The sequence below is a fragment of the Agelaius tricolor genome, unplaced genomic scaffold (assembly GCF_023055355.1).
Source record: "Agelaius tricolor isolate 1412-34295 unplaced genomic scaffold, bAgeTri1.0.p SCAF_1, whole genome shotgun sequence".
Taxonomy (NCBI): domain Eukaryota; kingdom Metazoa; phylum Chordata; class Aves; order Passeriformes; family Icteridae; genus Agelaius; species Agelaius tricolor.
Genome location: NW_027269261.1, coordinates 96,728,399 through 96,742,059, shown reverse-complemented (window position 1 = coordinate 96,742,059; position 13,661 = coordinate 96,728,399). Strand labels below are relative to the sequence as shown.

General features: G+C 33.9%; 1 protein-coding gene across 24 annotated transcripts in view; it reads left to right on the top strand.

The window, feature by feature from the left end:
- The window catches only part of RIMS1 (regulating synaptic membrane exocytosis 1), a 306,557-nt gene that overhangs the window by 214,598 nt on the left and 78,298 nt on the right, over positions 1 to 13,661 (top strand). For 20 of the 24 annotated variants that reach the window (XR_011681892.1, XM_071444977.1, XM_071444896.1 and 17 more), the window contains 2 exons: positions 6,171 to 6,242; positions 11,127 to 11,239. Coding sequence is in view for 23 of the 24 variants with exons in the window: in XM_071444977.1 (XP_071301078.1) it covers positions 6,171 to 6,242; positions 11,127 to 11,239 (185 nt within the window). In the remaining variant the exon portion in view is untranslated. The remainder of the gene's footprint in view (positions 1 to 6,170; positions 6,243 to 11,126; positions 11,240 to 13,661) is intronic. The other 4 variants (XM_071444939.1, XM_071444865.1, XM_071444930.1 and 1 more) reach the window with 1 other exon arrangement.

Sequence of the window (13,661 nt, the reverse complement as noted above, 5' to 3'; positions counted from 1 at the left end):
CTCCCAGCTGAAAAATGCCTTACTGCATCTTGCACTCTCAGAGGAGTACACTGAAATTTAGAGGTGTGCATTTGTGTGGAGACTTGCAATCTCCAGCAGCCCAAAATGAAACAGCAGTTTAGGTATCATCTCTGCATTTTGTTGAGCTGTTATAAAGCACAGAAGAATGAACATCTTTTCAAGTTTTCTGTTTGTCTGAATAGTCACAAGGCACGAAATATGATGTCTGGTACAAGAGAACATCATCTGTGTTAATGTTCTTTTGTCTGTCTTTACCTGCTTCTGTAAATGGTGCTGGTGCTTTCACTGTGGTGCTTTATAATGTGATAAATACTTGTTGTAGAGCATATTCTTGTGTATATGTTTGTTTTTCATTGGTTTTGGTTTTCCTTTTTTCAACGAACTGTTCCTAATGGGAAAAAACCCCACAGGCTGATATGCTGGAGGTCTTGTTAACACTTTGTAGTTGATGTATGTAAAAATTGGCACTGTTTGTAAATTTTGTCCAAATCAGGATGGCCTCCATGGAGCAGGTTTTCCTAATAAGGTAGGTTTTGATTAAGAACATCAGGGCTCTAAGTAAATTTTTATGCTGATTATCATCTATGATTAATAGAAGCACCTTTATTTTTTTACTTCTCACAAGCTTTCTAATCACATGAGTTTTGGTATCCCATTGCTTTGGCAGCAGTAATTTTTTCTTTGTTATTTTATTTCCAGATAGGTATTTTAAGCAGACATTGTAATTTATATTTAAGTGCAATTTCAAAATTTTTCTTTCAGTATTTTGTATTACAGTAACTGACAGGACACAGATTAATGTAAATACAGATTAATGTAAATAATCTTTACATGAACTTATGAAGTTGCATTTAAAACTGTAAGACTGAAATACCAGTGGTGCCAGTCCTAACCTTCTGCTAAAGTCTACCCACAGTACTGACATTTTTACTGTGATTTATCTTGTTTACTTGATACTGGAAATATTCCACTCAGACCAGGTGGGAGGAGTGTAACTGTGTGTGGGTAGTATTTTCTTTTTTTAATTGGAGTTAAACGGCATTATAAATTACAGAATTAAAGTAGTGAAACGTCATTTTGAAGCTGTCCTCCCTTACAGATACTGCATTTCCAGAATCCTCCCTTACAGATACCGCATTTCCAGAAATTTTGCAACACATCCCTTTGATGGGATAGCTACTAAGAGTTTAGAAATGTACTTTATGTCTTTTAGGCATTTTTAAGTAATTTTCATTCTCATTTTTTGAGTCAATTGAAAGATTGCCTTTGACTTCAGGGTATCAGACTTGAAAAAATCAGTGAAATAAGGTTTTCCTCTAAATACTTCCATTCTCAATGCCAAATAGTAAGCCTTTTTACATCAGCTGAAATTTTGTGGAGAAAGGCTGAAATCATCTAATGCCCACTAGCAAATATTTTACAATGAAACATCTGTAGGATATGGAATCTGTAATGGCAAGGTTTTTGAGATGGATAAACAGGAGTCTGATTTTCTATGTGAAATCAGTGCCTACCTGTGTTTGTAAGTCTTGCATGCAATCTGGTCACCAAAACCCAGTGATGAGCAGTCAGGCACTGATGAGCACAGAAGGAATTAAAGCTAACCTCAATGCTGATGAGTGTTTGCAGTCTATGAGTTCTAGGATTTTCTCCAATATTAGGAGAAGTTCTGAGAACATTGAGGTTTTTGCATATCTATAGAGAGAACATCAGTGAAGCAATCAAAGGTGCTTTACCTTTGTTCTCTACTCTAAGTTTACATTTGTTCTGATTAATTCACATAGTTATTGCAGTGGGCTGATACTACTCAGTTCGATAATTAAAGTTTTTTCAAGATATGCTTGTATCAATTTGACAACTCCAGTGTAGTGGCTCTTAGGGAATGACTGATGGATCAGCAGGCATAACAAACCAACTGCTTATTGCAGCTTTGAATTATATTTCACAGATTAATTGACTTTGACATACTTCATCTTAATCTTCATTTGAGTACCTTACAGATTTATGTTGCAAATGGGTCCAATTTGCACTTTGAGTGGAATCAAGATCTATTTATGAATACATTTCTTAAATCCACGACTTATGCATTATTTCTAATTTTGACAAATTATTTTTTTTCAACATTGTATTTATTTCTAATGGTTATTAACATAAGTTTTGATAAAATTTTTGGCAAGACTGTTCTTCTGGAATTTTCTCACTTGCCATATCAGGAAGTGTCTCCTTGATACGTTGATGAGAAGACATGAGTTAAGTATTATTTTAGTGTTAAAAATTTGGAAATGTTTGGTATCATTTATTTCTATAAGATATTTTGAAGGATAGTTTTTCTGTTGGATTTGATAGCATAATTCCTTGAAAGTTGTTTTTGTTCTTTATTAGAAATTAGGAAGTCTAAATGTCTAATATCTACAGTGTAGAGAGATGGGTATCTGGAGATCTGTGAAATTTAAGTGATGATAAAAACAAGGTGAATGAAAGCTGAGTATTTAATGGTAGGTGAATTTTTTTTTCAGATTGTTCATTTGGAAAAATCTGCATATAATATCAGCATATAACCAAGACTGGATAAAATAAGCCTTTAAAAAAAGGAATTCTCATATATTTTCATTTAAGAGAAGTAGCTTCTGTCAGTCATTCATGCATGCATGTGTAAGAATGCTTGTCCCAGAGTCACCTGAAGCCAGCTGCAGAGCAAGTGCCCTCTGGTACTTGCAGGTACCATGCAGATCCAGCCTTTAGGAAAACTTCAGTGAAAGTCAGGAAGTGTTGAACATGACATTCCTGGTGGCCACATAAAGTAACACTCACTGCAAACCACTGAGGGCTCCTTTACAGGACAGTAAGAAATAATTTAAAAATACTGGACACTGAATTGTATAGCAATGTTATGTTTTCATTTCAGAAGTAGTAATTTTTAATTTCTATAGGCATATTATCAAATTTCTGTGTGTAGATTTGTTGACACAGTTAAATATACTGAGGCACATAGAATTTTGGAACATGAACTGTAAATAGCTTGTCTGTACATAAAACAATATGTAGTGTTTGCCTAAATATGATGTATATTGTTCAATGATTTGGTGGGACAGTTGGAAGATTTATGATCTTTGGGAGAAATTTTAGCCATTCCTGACCCTACTGGGTATAGATGCAGATATATTAAAAAACTTAGGTTATTAGTGGACCACAAATTTTGCTGAGTTTTCTCATTAAAATTCAAATTTGATATTTGAAAAAAAAAATTCCATTCACAGATCTTGTCATATATTTCATTAAAAACTAATAATAAAGCAACAAGATAATAATATTTTTTCCAGATTGAAAGCTGTGAAGAAATTCTGCAGCTTCAGCAGAAATTAAAATTCCATAGAAATTCAGAGATATTCTTATATAATTTTTATTTTTAAAAATATCTGAGTCAGTTATTCTACTTCACTCTTGAATTACTGAAAATTGTTACTGTAGCAGACTGTGTGGCAATGGAACATGAAGGTTTCATCAAAATGCATGAAATTAGGAAATTTACTTGCATGTTCGGGAGAATTTCACAATTTAATGACAAAATATGTATCTTCTTGAGCAAAGAGGTTTTTTATATGTTTATATATTCTCAAGAAGGATAATTGTGCCTTAAATTAAAAAACAGCACTGCCATTCAGCATGTAGAGCATAATGTTTTTTAAAAATACTGTTGTGGCTTTCATTCTGTACATCTTTACATCTTAGACTGTTAATCTCACATCTAAAATTTTATAGTGTTTAGAATAGGAAAATGAGAAATACAGCTTTTTTTCAGTAGATAGTGACTTAATGCTTTTTGTTTATATATTTGCCTGCATGTCTCCACCTTCACTGCATGTGACCATCTCTGTTTCTGCTCATTCCGTCCAATTCACATCCATGTTTCCAAATATTGTGAAGAACAAGGACCCTGGAGTCTTGCATTCCAAAACAGGACAGTGTAGACCACCTAAGTGCTAAACCTGGAGCAGCACAGAGGTATCCTTATTTACTCAAATCATAGATCAAAGTAAATGAGGTATTGGTTATAGTATATTCTTCATGTGCTCTACATACTTTCACACATTTCTTTTTATTTTTTTTCCCTGTTTTATGTACTAGTACATATGTGCATGTATCATTCATGGATAATATTTTTTTTTCTCCTATGAAGTATATTTAGGAAGTAAGTCAGAGCATGTTGAGCTAATTGGAAATGTATACAGCATCATCTTAGCCAGAGGGAGGAACCAAAAAGGAAACTGATTTTCACTAATTTCTAGTGTGTGCTGCTCTCAAGACAGCCCTGAGAGCAGAGAAATAAGTTTTCTCAGCCCATTAGTGCTGTGTATTGCAGTGTTACCTGTCACAGCAAAGCACATCCTGCTCTTGGCTTTTCCATCCCACTGAAACCACTCACTGTGAGCTCTCTTTCTGCATTGTGTGCAATGTCACAATCGAGGCAAGCAACATAAGGAGTAAGAGAAAAATAAGCCCCAGACAGATCCAACTAAACAGAAAATGAAGAGGCTGACATAATTTGAATGGTAATGCTGCTGCATACAGTGGATATAGCCATAACTTTAAAAACTTTGCTAACTGTAAGTTTTAAGTAAAGCTGCAGCATTTAATATGTGTGTTTTCCTCTGTATCCACTTTATATTTGTCCTGGTAAAGGAAAAAATTGAAAAACAATGAAAATATACAAAAATAAAATAAATTGAGGACAAAAGGGATTTCTGTTTCTAATCTTACATACTATTTTTTGTGAGAAAATACATTTTTTAAAATCCTGAAAGCATCAGGTTAAGACCTCTGCTCATGCAGAAAGTATTTTATTTTGATGCAATGTTTTCTATTTTCTAGAATCTACTGCATGACAATAAAATGCTCATCAAATACTGCAGTGGGTAAAAATAATGAAAAACAACTATGATTATGTTCTTTGGGCATAGTTTGGTGTCACAGCTGTTTAGGTCTCCTCCAGTGCAGGCACTGGATTACTCTTTATAACCACAAAGCTTTAAAAGGAAAACATGCTATTTTAAATGTTATTTTTGTCTGTTTTGCCCACAGTAATTTATATAGCCTGATATATGACATTGATTGTATCATTGCAAGAACTTGCATGTATTAGTTTGTCAGCATTTCGGGTCTAGGATTGAATAATCATCACTCCCTGCTTCTACCACTCCTGAAACACTCTGTGCACTTTTTTCTCTGAAAAAATAATACATATTGATGATTTTCTGAGGTTTAAAGTAGTAATCCTAATTTGAAAATCCTAACATTACTGTGGATAGTACAGAAAATTTTGGAACACAAGACTTGCAGAGATTTACTTATTATGTTTATAGTCCTAGGTAAGAATGATGAAACATGGCTTTATCTTTGTTCTTACATGTGTAGACTCCAATTACTCTTCATTGTTATAATTTAATATCAAAGGGAGTGCTTAGCTTGTGTGAGGTAATTAGTGCCTCATTATCCAAATGTCAGATGAATTCTGCAAAAGCTTTGTGTAGGAAAGGAGTGAAGGAGTGAAATAATTTCTAACTTATTTATATTGACTAGGAAGAAAATTGAATTTTTTTAATCTGTTTCTAAAAACTTTAAAAGGTAATAGAATGAGATTTTTGTAAAAACAAGTTTTTATTAATATACTGACAGCCTTTTTTAAATCTGATATCATGCAGTAGTTGTTTTACTTTTGAGATTTAGATTTAAAAGCAATTTAAACCTTCAAATAATATTTTCTGTTTCTTTCTGCAAGGTTTTTTTCCTGCTGTCTACTCTGAACTTGTTTCTCATGCTGTTAAGAGATGCCTTACAGGGCTATGAGGAGTCATTGTTTCTAGTAAAATGCAGGCTGTGAAGTGCAAACGAGTTGCAGGCTCAGTCGGGATTGATGTTTTCTTCCCTGTTTTGGTACCTCATGAGCTGCACACCATGAGCCTCAATCAAACCTAATTAATGCAATGTCTCTTAAACCTCGACTTCACCAGCCTGTTTATGATGATAGTTGTCACTTTCTCATCTGTCAACTGTTTCTTTTATTACCTTTATAGTACATGAATAAATAATCTTCATATTTCTGTATTCTTTTTCTTCTTTGTTTATTTCTTTTCTGACATGTCATTTCGCAGGCAGTCCAGAAAAGTGGAAAGATATAGCAGCCAAAAACAAGCTAGGAAAGGCCCTGCAGCTGAAACAGAAAGGTAGGAGTGTTGATTGATGTGTAAGAATCTCTTATTACCAGTGTGACTCCAGATTTTGGAATATACCTCTAATACACCTTTTTGGGAACATCTGTGGCAGAAAGCTATGTTGCCATAATTTACAGTATTATATATTTTGTATCTGTATTATTATCACTTTGTTGCATACATGTGGAATTTTTCTGGCATTTTCCATCATTGCAGATAAGCTCAATGGCAAAGATTAGAAGTGCTTTTCTGCACTTGAACACTGATTCTTTTTCAAAAAACTCCTTATTTTACATTAACTTTGAGGATGAAAAACCACAATTGATTATATAAGTAGATAGACAGCTATAACAGATAAATAATTCAAAATGCCTCTGATTCAATCAATTTCACTTTAATATATAAAAATTTTAAGGTACACATTTAAATCTATAATTTCATAAAATTAATATAAAGACTGGAACTTTTTAAATTATTTTTTTTTTCTGAATTTGTATTGTCATTATATCTTAACTTTGATATTACAGTAATATGGAGTTACATGGTCAAAATCTTAAGAAAAAGTAGAAAAATAGAGAAAATATAGATATAGAAAAAATAGAATAGAAATATATTATTAGAAAGATATTAACAAAATAGAACAGAAATAAATAGAAACAATAAAGATATATATGTAGAAAAAATAAAGATATATACTGAATAATGAATACATCTAGTTAAGTTTTAAACCCTGTATAGTGACTGAAATAAGAGCAGTGAGGACGGAGGAGATCCTGCCTTTGTCAGAAATTGATTAAAGTTATTTTGATTCACAGAGGTGGAATGTACAACTGTTTACATTGTGAGAGCTTTAAAACTCCCATGAACAACACAGACATCTTTATTTTTAATGAAAATGCACATTATGTAGCAAAACTTAACCACTTTTATTTTAGTTTTGCTGTTTCTAGTCCCAGATTATTGTTCCTAATCCAAAAGCAATGGCTACATTTTTCTTGAGTCAGATGACTGTTGTCACAACAACCCAGGTGCTTTTTCAATTTGAGTCAGAGAGATTACCTAAATGATGACTGAAATCCTTGCTATGATTGAATCAGAGACTTTTGTGCCATGGAGATTACTAAAACCTTTTTTTTCACTGGATTTTTTAACTTCTGAAAACTAACTGATGTCCAAAGGTTTTGGCTCTCAGTAATTCAGTAATGAAGCCAGGGGACAAGAGCATAGGCAAACACAAATTGTACTGCTTCTTTGTACATCTCCATGGCACCTGTTGTAGGCTTCTGTTTCCATAAAATGATTCACTAGCATTAGATGTGAGACAAAAATGTTTCAATAAGTCTGAATTCTGTAGTTCAGTATTCCATCAGAGATGTAATATTGCACTAGTGACAGAAGGTTTTGATGACAGGCAATGAATTTTCCTGTCAAATATAACTTGAGACTATTTTTTCTTCAAATATTCATTTTTCTCTTACAATTGGGCTTTATTTTGCCATTTGCAAATCCTGTCTACTATTAGTTAAGCACATTACTGGAATAACTATTAGCATGCTGTCAGCTTCTCTAGAAGGCATTTCAACATACTATACAAAATTAAGTTTTCTGTGTAGTGTGATAGATTGGGAAATGTGCATAGAAGAGAGAAAAACAGCCTTTTCAAGATAGTTTATAAAGCCTAGAAGTTCTTCTAATTCAATGAGATAAGCCTTCTAGATAGGATTCAGTGAACTGTTCTGAAGGAGTAAAAGTGATTGCACAAAAATAATTTTCTGTTCTTTTATGAATGAGCAAAAATTTGTTAATCCCAATTGTAAAATGTTTTCTTTCAGCCCTAACCCTAGAATTACCAGATGTGACATTACCTGTCATATTTTAGGATACATACAGCCTTGGTCTGTATTTTCTGTATTTAGCATAGGCCGCTATTCCAGGGATGAGCTGGAGATTGGTGACCCTCGCTTATTCTTAGTTTTTCTTTATAGTTTCTTAGGTAGGAGCATGATACTGAGGCATCAGTCTGAAGGGAAAGAAATTTGAGTTTTCCTGTGTACTGGCAGAGCTGGAATCTGTGGGATTCCCCTGTAGGCCACTGCCAGCTGAAATAAGAGGTTTGCTGCTTGTAGTGTCTCCTTCCTCTGTGAGGAACCAGGCGATACACATGTACATGCTCATTGCAGTCTCACTGCTCACCAGGTAGCATTTTTTTCCCCAAATTCCTCTTCTCTTTCTACTTCTTATATCATTTCTGTCTCATCTTCTCAGTAGCTTTTGTCTTCCATACTTCTTCCGTGTTCCCCTTTGTCTCATTCTTCTGATCAGCCATTTGCAGGCTTCTTCCTGCAAGCAACAGGTCAGTGGCAGCAAGTCCTTAATGCCATTCTAGTTATTCTTCAATTGCCTTTTGTCTCTCTTTTTATTAGCACACCAAGAGGCATGTTATTCTTGTTGTAATACCCCAGCTAATGAAAACCTTAAGCCTGATTTGTCTTCATTTGAGTTAAGCAGATCCTCTATCTTTTTCATGGAAGGCATGTCTATAAAAAGAGTGTTACTGGAGAAGGAGATAAGTTTCTGAGTTGCAGGTAAGTCCTGTCCTGTTCTGTAATGGTGGGACAGACTTCTAGTTTTTCATTGGGCTCTCAGGTAAATTCCTGGATATTTAGCTTTTAAAAGGAAAAAAATTAGAACTAATAACATGATGACTTTGTTAGATGGAAGCATTTATCCATAGTAAAAGCAAACAATAACTTTCTGGCACAGAGTAAGGTCCATATTTACCTTATGGATGTTATGATATTTAGCCATCTGATAAATGCTTAAAACCTGGTTAAATGCAATAGTTGGCATGGATTGCTTTTGTAGTCAGCATGGAGAAACAGAAATTTTCAGAAGTCAGGTCATCTTTGTTATTGTAAGCCTCTTTCAGAATCAGGAAATTCAGTGTCTGCAAGAATATTTTGGTTATCACTAGGGCAAGCGAGGAGTTAGCTGAAGAAATGTTAGGATTTAAGGGAGGGAATACAAGCTCAAGCAATAGAATATTGTTTTATTTACATTGTGACTGTTCTTCCACAGGGACTGTTACTGCTGAAATTCTTTTGAATCCAAACCTGTTTGTTGTCCTTTGTAGGCATCCTTGTGTTATTTCATATATAGGGGCTTTTTTGGGATTACTTCTTAGTGTATGATAGTCATATGAACCAGAAAGTTCCTTGGATACCTTGACTGTGTCTTGTGGGGAAGTTGTGCTGGATGTTGGAAGGGAAATTTCATAGGTGTCAGCAGAAATTTAAAAAACAAACAAACAAAAATAAACAAACAAACAAACAAAAACCAACACACCACCCCATAAGGAAATTATGGCACAAGAATTGAAATTTCCGGTATAATTTCTGATACAGTAGTACCATTCACAAAAGGCTGCCCTGCTGGAAAGCCAAACAAGAGTAAAAACTCACAGTTAAAATATTTTGCCACTCTACAAACTTTGACTGCTTCAGGTTATCTTGTAGTTATGGATCTAGTAATAATTATGGTCTATTATACTAACATGATCAATCACTTTGCTGCATAATATTATTTATACTTTCATTAGAGTTTCTTTAGAACTATATTTCTGTTTTAGTACTTACAGGTACTTAAATAGATTTTGTATTTCAAATTGTAAGGAAAGTAAGGGAATCACAGGTGTGCTTCCATATTGTCCGTTTTTAGGTCACTAACTGAAATGCAGTTAATATAAGGTGTGTTTCAGAAACAGAAATGCTTTTGTGGTAAACTCAGGTATTCATAGCCTATTCTGTGCTAGTCCTTTTGTTGTATGTGTTGTTAGCTTGTGTTATGCTGTGTTCACACAGCAAACTCTGATCTTACAGGCTGAGAGAAAGTCAGTTGATCTACCTAGTGAAAGCCAACAGTATTTTGAACTTGCACAAATGTACTACTTCAAATTACAAGTGATCTACTTGCAAGTGGATAAACAGTGCTTATGCACTATAGTGTGTGACATTACTGTAACTGGCAAGGGCATTTCACAGTAAGCTCTCCTCAGCAATCTGCTGCTTCTCATCTTTTTGTTTTACTTTCTTAAACCTTTTCCTTATAGTTATTATAGCTGTCCATACTTATTTTAAATGTTAGGGTTCCAAAGGTATTTGATGCTTTACACTCTGAAATTGTATCTGTAAATAAGTAGCCAAAATGTTCTGAAATAGTTCTAGCTAGAATTCAGCCAAAGTGATTTAGGATATTTATTAGATAGGAATATTAAAAGCCTTGTGCATGTTTTGCATGCACATACACCCTCCCTTATCCCACCCCAATACAAAGGTTAAAGGTCTTTTTCCTTCTTTGTGTTCTGGGGAAAAAACACACGCTGTCCTTTGGAAATAGATGCTTGCTGTCCAGTGGTCTTATGCAATTATAGCATGAACATAAAGGGAATATTAAATTTAATAAAACATAAAAGTGGCATTTTATATTGCCCTTGTACCAGTGCAGGAGAATGTATAGAAATTGGGAGTAATAATCATAAGTGGTTCTTAAAAAACTGCCTTCCATTCACTGGTTTTTCAATATTACTTTATCAAAAAAAAACCCAAAATGACAAAAAACATAAACCAGAGAAAACCCACAAATAAATAAGTAAATTAAACAAACAAAAAACTGAAAGGAAACAATTTTTCTATAGCTGAAGGTAGTTAGAGAAATTAAATGTAAGACCTTAGAAGTTGACTAGGTATCTAGACCTGAGTATGTGCATATGGCATGGACCAAATGCAAATTTTTTCAAACCCATCTTCAGTACCTGCAACTTAATTTGTGTTTAAAAATCAGAATATAAAATGTGTCTTCATTTGCCTTATTTTGCTTTCATTTAAATTTCATTTGCAGAGCACATCAACAAGGAAGTCCCACGCAGTCTCCTCCTGCAGACACCTCCTTCAGCAGTCGTAGGGGAAGACAGCTACCACAAGTTCCAGTAAGAAGTGGCAGTATAGAGCAAGGTATCAAATAATGAGCTTGTGATAGCTCAAACTCTTTGATTCCTTACCTTTCTTTACTTTAAGTCTTCTTGCATAACTATATGTCCAATACTATAATTCTACCAGTAAAGCAATAGAAGACAATGAAAGCACCTTTGCAGTTTGGGAAATCCAGTGAAGTTTGACTGGTGGGTTATTGCATGTGGTTTAATTGCCTTACTTTTCTAGTACCCTTTCATGTTTAAATCTTCTATTTGAGTCATGGTAGTTGCCAACATGTCTACTATGTTACCAGCAAAAAAAACCCCAAAAACAAAAACAAATACCATCAGAAAACTGGGCCAAGGTTTTTTGACAGTCTTACTCATTTCTTATTTTGTGATTTATATTTATTGTTGTGCATTATTAACATAGATTAATAATAAATGTCACAGATCTATTTTTCTTCTGGAGTTCATAGTTCAGTGAATAAAGAATGAAAACAATTACCATGGGAAATGTGAGAGCACAGGTCACCAGTCTTTTCTTGCTTAAGAATAAACTGATCAGGCAAAGAGTGCTACTTTTTTCTGAAAGATACAATGTAGACCCGATGATTGTGGAAGAAGTTTCTTACTAAGATCAAATAAGGATGTACATTGTTGTTTCCTTTTCTAGCAACATACTACACACAGGGAATGAGCTGTTATGATGAAATGAAGTGGCACAATGGAAAAAATGTGTACATTCATGTTTTCTTCTGTGTTTAAAAAATCCTGTTTTCTCATTGACTACAAGCAACAACTGAGATTGCCACATACTAGAACATTTTCTTCTTTGTGGAAATTAAAGAAATGCTTATAAATGATGAAATATTTTAATGCATTGCAGAACTGTCAGCAGATCATATTCTTGAACAGATAAAGTTGCTGACCATGACCACTTTATCATGGCAGGTTACCAATGAGGTTTTCTTGTATGATGGCTTGCATTAATCTGCAATTAGTTCACATTAATGTTAAGGCTTTGAGCTGTGATGGCATACAACCCCCTGAATTAGCACATATAAAATGTACTCTTATTTTATAAACGTGTTTATTTTGAATGATTAATATACTGATATAAGTGACTTTTATTAACTTTAAACTTCCTATTCAGGTCTTCTCATTTTGTAGTGACTCTAGTACTGTCTGAATTATAAACTACATTCAGAGTTTCTATTTCTGCATATTAGCAAGTTGGGAGCTTTATAGGAAAATGTAATAAGTAATGAATTTCAACTTTCTTCAATATTTCTACTTCAATTTCAGAACTTGGTACAATGTATAATGATGAATTAGCTTTTAATTTAATTTTAATTTGGCTTTCCTTTGCATATTCATATATCATATGAATATATATCATATATATATTCATATATCATATATTTCTACTGGTCTTGGTAACTGATGTGTGAGAGTAAAACACCAGTTTATGTTTTGTTGAAGACAAATGAATGTAGACCTTTCCATGAAAATGAGTAGAAATGGGATGTGTACATAAGAGGAAAGAAAAAATGAAAGTTGACCAGAAGGCCAAAACTACTCTGGGTTTATAAAGTTGTTGATACCGTGAACACTTGTGAAGTAATGCAGTTTCAGTGAACTGTTTACACTTGTGCTTACTGTGCTCGCGCCTTTCACGTGAAACGGGCAGGTGAGATGCGCCGTGCTTTGGTGTTGTTACAAATCGTGCTACCTGTTACTGGGGCTGTTTCACAGCACATGGAATCAGTGCTTAAAGACATTTCCTTCTCTGCACAGTACTTGGGTTTCGTCTGCATGACTGACTTTGCTTCTGAAAGGGAGCTTTTCTTATTTTACCCATGTTTAATGCTCTGTTCAGGCTCAGAACGTGTTTGCAGAGGAGTACTAAGTTGAATAGTTTTTATAATATGTGTTTAAAAAATGGTGTCAGTATCTGTTGAAGTACATATACTAGTATATCTAACTTAATGCTACTGTAAAAAATTAAATTCACTAAGGCCATAAGACCACAGTACTTGCTCTGATTTTCAGTACCAGATTTTAATATTAGTTTCACCTCTATAATCCCTGATGAATGAGTACCAGAGTCAAACCAGAAGCGATCTGACCTTAATGTAGTATTGAACCCAAAACATATGGAGGTCTGTAAAAGATTTGCATTAACTGTGCTTGGAACTGGTGTGTGTCCTTATTGGTTTAAATTCACAGTCACTGTAGATATAGATGATGTCAAAACCTAGTGCAATATCCTTGGAAATATTTCAAAATGCATTTTCTTTCTATATTTTGATGGTCATCTTGACGTCATGCATCAAGGAAAACCAGTGTGATATGCCATAAAGTATCATTTTTATAGTAAAGTACTTCTTTGCATTCCATAAGAATCCTATTGTTTTATGAGGGTCAAATACTCATCTAAATACATAGATATGTGCATT